General features: G+C 42.7%; 1 protein-coding gene across 1 annotated transcript in view; it reads left to right on the forward strand.

Moving 5' to 3' along the window:
- The first annotated feature begins 385 nt into the window (after window positions 1-385).
- Window positions 386-4,091, forward strand: part of CTNND1 (catenin (cadherin-associated protein), delta 1) — a 36,764-nt gene continuing 33,058 nt past the window's right edge. Inside the window, exons 1-2 of the mRNA XM_006900453.1 lie at window positions 386-631; window positions 2,758-2,829. Coding sequence (XP_006900515.1) covers window positions 437-631; window positions 2,758-2,829 — 267 coding nt within the window. The 5' untranslated portion in view covers window positions 386-436. The remainder of the gene's footprint in view (window positions 632-2,757; window positions 2,830-4,091) is intronic.

Genomic DNA, 4,091 nt, shown 5'->3' on the forward strand with positions numbered 1-4,091 from the left:
TGCAGCTTAGAACAGTGAGTGCTGGTCTGTACACTGGAACAGGGACAAGGAACCTGATTGTCGTTTCATGTGACATCCATATTCCCTACCACACTCCTACCAACAATGTGGATACTTGTAGTTGGACCTTCCCATAGTTTCTGTGGGATGTTGAGGAAGGTAGTGGGGCAGGACCCCGCTTGAGTAGACACTGGTGATGGGCTCCCAGGCTTGGTGGTGGGTTGCTTTCTGCACTGCAGTAGAATCATGAGAGGGCATCTTTGGTTCTGGGATTAAAAATTCATCTGTCTTCTCTGACTTCTGACCTTTTCTCTCCTCTTTCTTACCCTCTCCCCAGTAGTGTGAAGTGAGGGGGACCTTTTCCCCTCCTTCCTCCTCCCTTTGTGAGCCACCGTCCTTTTTACCCTGCCTTGCGGCGGCTCCGCCCTTTACCATCATGGACGACTCAGAGGTGGAGTCGACCGCCAGCATCTTGGCCTCTGTGAAGGAACAAGAGGCCCAGTTTGAGAAGCTGACCCGGGCGCTAGAGGAGGAACGGCGCCACGTCTCGGCGCAACTGGAACGCGTCCGGGTCTCACCACAAGATGCCAACCCACTCATGGCCAACGGCACCCTCACCCGTCGGCATCAGGTAACCCTTCTTCCCATCAGACTGCAGGTAGGATTTAACAGGCTCACGGAAATCTACCTTGGAAAACTCTCCTGATGGTGGTGGGCTTATCCGGTGCTGTGCTTCATGGTAAACCTTTCTAAAAATCACATCTGCTATTTGAGGCAATAGCAACTCATAGCAACCCAGGACAGTGTAGCACTGCCTTGTACTGTTTGACCCTTTCTGAGGGTCGTAAATACTGACTAAGAGATGGGGAATGTTACTGCTGTGCTCAGTTGGGTGGACTTATCTCCAGAAGAGTCCATCTGACTTTCTGTTTAGCCAGAGTAGGGTTTCTGGGTTGAGATGCCATTCTCATAATGGCGGATTATATTTGGAGCTATACTCAAATTACTTCTGTTTTCTTGGTTTTAAAATTTTAGGAAAGTAAATCCCTGCTTAGTGGTTGGGAAGCTAGGCATCTTGTGCTCTCGGTCCCGGTTTGGTCTCCCTCAGGGAACAGTCTGTGCTCAGAAGGTGTGGCCGTGTCTATATTTTGTGTATTCCTCTTCTTTGTTGACCTAGTGTACTTTTTAGTTGTCTGCTGTAAATTGTGTCTTGGAGGAAGGGTCATTGTTCATTTTCTTGGTTAGAGCTGGGGAGGGAGTGTCCTGCTGCTGTTTAACCCACATAACCACAGGAGCCAGTGGTCTCTGAGGTTAGTTGTCTCTGGGACATGCCTTGGGAGAGTTGGTGGTAGAAATGAGAACTTTCTTCTCCTGTGCCCCCATAATAGGAAAAGAAAGAAATGAGAAGTATTTTGTTTCCTATGTCTTTAGTCTGACTTCATTGTGATGTAATCTGTCTGAGGTTTTGTCTGTCTTTGTGTGTGTACTCGCATACAGTGGACATTGCCTGACAGATTTGCATTTTAAGAGAGCTTTGTGTGGGAACCTGAACTACGCTCATGGTCCAATAGTCCTTTTGTTGATTTCTTAATTATTTATATTTAAGTTAGAAGAGAAAGGTCCCTATACTGAGGAGCCTTGTAAATGTGAAGAAGACAGATTTTTCCATTTAGGAATGACCAGAAATTTGAAGGCTCCCAGAACTAGAGTAGAGGTCTAGGGATCAGCCATATATATTGGAAAGGTGGGGTGTGGCGGGGTGTGTATGTGTGTGTATGTGTGTGTGTGCGCGTGCGCGCAGAGAGCAAGGTTGCTCAGGCCGGAGAGATGGGGATTTCCAGGAGTTGGTATGATTTCTCTCCTTCATTTGGTTTTTGGTTTTGTGTTTTGTTTTTTTTTTAAAATAAACTTCTCCGAAGCAGTGATACTGATACCACTCCCTTCCGACTTCCTGAAAAGAATGTTTAATTTCCTCTCCCTGCAGCATTATACACTGTATATAAAGGGGCATGGGTGGGGAGAGATGGTCTCCCAAGGTGCCTTATCTCACTGTTCTGTTGAGGAAGAGTAGGCAAATGCATTTTTACATGGCATAATGTCATTGGATTATTTTCTGCTGCAAAAGACAGACCAGTTTCAGAATGGTGTTTTTTAATATGTGCTGTGGCTCTAAACTGGTGAAGATGCTGAGGAGTTTTTCTGAGGAGATTTGGGGTGCTTGGTAAAGAAAATTCATCTTTTGATGTCTTTAAAAAGCTGCCTGTTATGGGAGTTTCCAATAATAATAGAACGCGAAGATCTTTAGAACAATCAAGAAGGCTTTTGGAAAGCCCCAACCTACTCCTTTCAACTTTGCATATATTTGTACAACTTTCTAAAAAGTTTGAGTTTTGAGAGATTTACCTTGAGTTTCAGCTGTTTACTCATCAAATGTGTTTTGAGTGCCTGTTGTGTGCCAGAGATCATTCAAGGAACCAAAGATGTCAGTAACGGACCCCAGAAATTCTCTGTTCTCATTGAGCTTACGTTCTTATTATATTCCAGAGACCCAGACTGTTAGAGTCCCAGGCCTGACTGCAGCTTGATGAAAGTACTAAGATTAAGGAGTGATGTGGTTTTCGTATGAACACTGATACAGGACCCTATGCCACAAATATCTTCTTGAATTCCCTTTTCCTGTTTAAAAAAAATCATTTATGTTTGATAAAGCAAAAGAAGGCCACAAAATGAATTGTCTTCTTGTGGGCTATGTTTCAGAACGGCCGGTTTGTGGGCGATGCTGACCTTGAGAGACAGAAATTTTCAGATCTGAAACTCAACGGACCCCAGGTAATTATTTTGGCCCAGGGCCTAGGTTACTTCATTCATTACTTTTTATTTCCTCAGTTAATAAGATCTTGTTAGTGTCTTGTGGAGTGCCTGCCACACTGTAACGACCCATTAATATTAGTTTCTTTCAGTTAGAAGAAGAGATCTATATATCTCCAAAGGGTTTATGTAGTTTTGTTTTGGAAGGAACCTTAATGACCATTGATCCTTGTCACTCATTCCACTCTTTATCCCTGTTTGATTTCTCATTTTCTGTTTTCCTTTTCTAGAGAGGATATACATTCTCTCTAGAAAACCTAACCTGAAGCTTGGCTGATCTTGAGCCTTAGGCAGTATCTGAAGAATAACAAAGTTTGTTCATACTGAGACTTTCTGGTTTATCTTAAAAATTCTTTATTTACTAGGAAGATAACTCTTGAAGAGTCACTTAGATGTAAATATATCTGCAGCTCGCACAGTTCATTTTAATTTAGAACTGGGAAGTTAAATCTGCTGTCTGTCATTTAGATGTTGATGTGGCAATGGTTAATTCAGTTCATGTTTTTAAATAGCCAGAATTGGGAAATTCTATCTACCGACCTTTATTAAAGTTTAGAAGTTGAGGATTACCATCCTTCCAACAATGCTGCGACCTATAATGGAAGCCTGTTCCCAGGGCACCTGTGCTTCTCTTTGGGACAAACTGTTAAGTGTTTGGCTTAATAGTGTTATTATGTATTGTCAGCTGCTACTTAGAGTGACCCTCTGAACAACAGATCTGAAGCCTCTTCCCTGTCCTGTGCTGTCCTCACCAGCTCTGACATGCTTGAACCCATTGCTACACTCACTGTGTCATTTCACTTTGTTGAGAGTCTTCCTCTTTTACATTGACCCTCCACCTTCCCAAGCATGATGTCCTTCCCCTTTTGAATTAAAAAAAACATTTTAAGAATAGATTTGAACATTGAACACTGATAATTGACGACCTGATGTGGTGGGATGACATGAACAATATCATCCAGGATAAAAGCAAAAAGTCATTACAAATGTGAGGAAAAAGAAAAGAGCAGAATGAATATCACAAGAAACTCCGAAAATTCCACCAGAATGTAGAGAAGCTAAAACTGAGGGAAGAAATGATGAAGTAAAAGGGTTGAACAGAAGATTTCAAAAGGCAGCATGAGAAGACCAAGTATTATAATGAAGTATGCAAAGAGCTGGAGCCAGAAAATAAAAAGGGGAAGACCTCACTTGGCATTTCTCAAGCTGGCTGAACTGAAGAA

Source organism: Elephantulus edwardii, unplaced genomic scaffold (assembly GCF_000299155.1).
Source record: "Elephantulus edwardii isolate Elephantulus edwardi_28Jun2011 unplaced genomic scaffold, EleEdw1.0 scaffold00284, whole genome shotgun sequence".
Taxonomy (NCBI): Eukaryota; Metazoa; Chordata; class Mammalia; order Macroscelidea; family Macroscelididae; genus Elephantulus; species Elephantulus edwardii.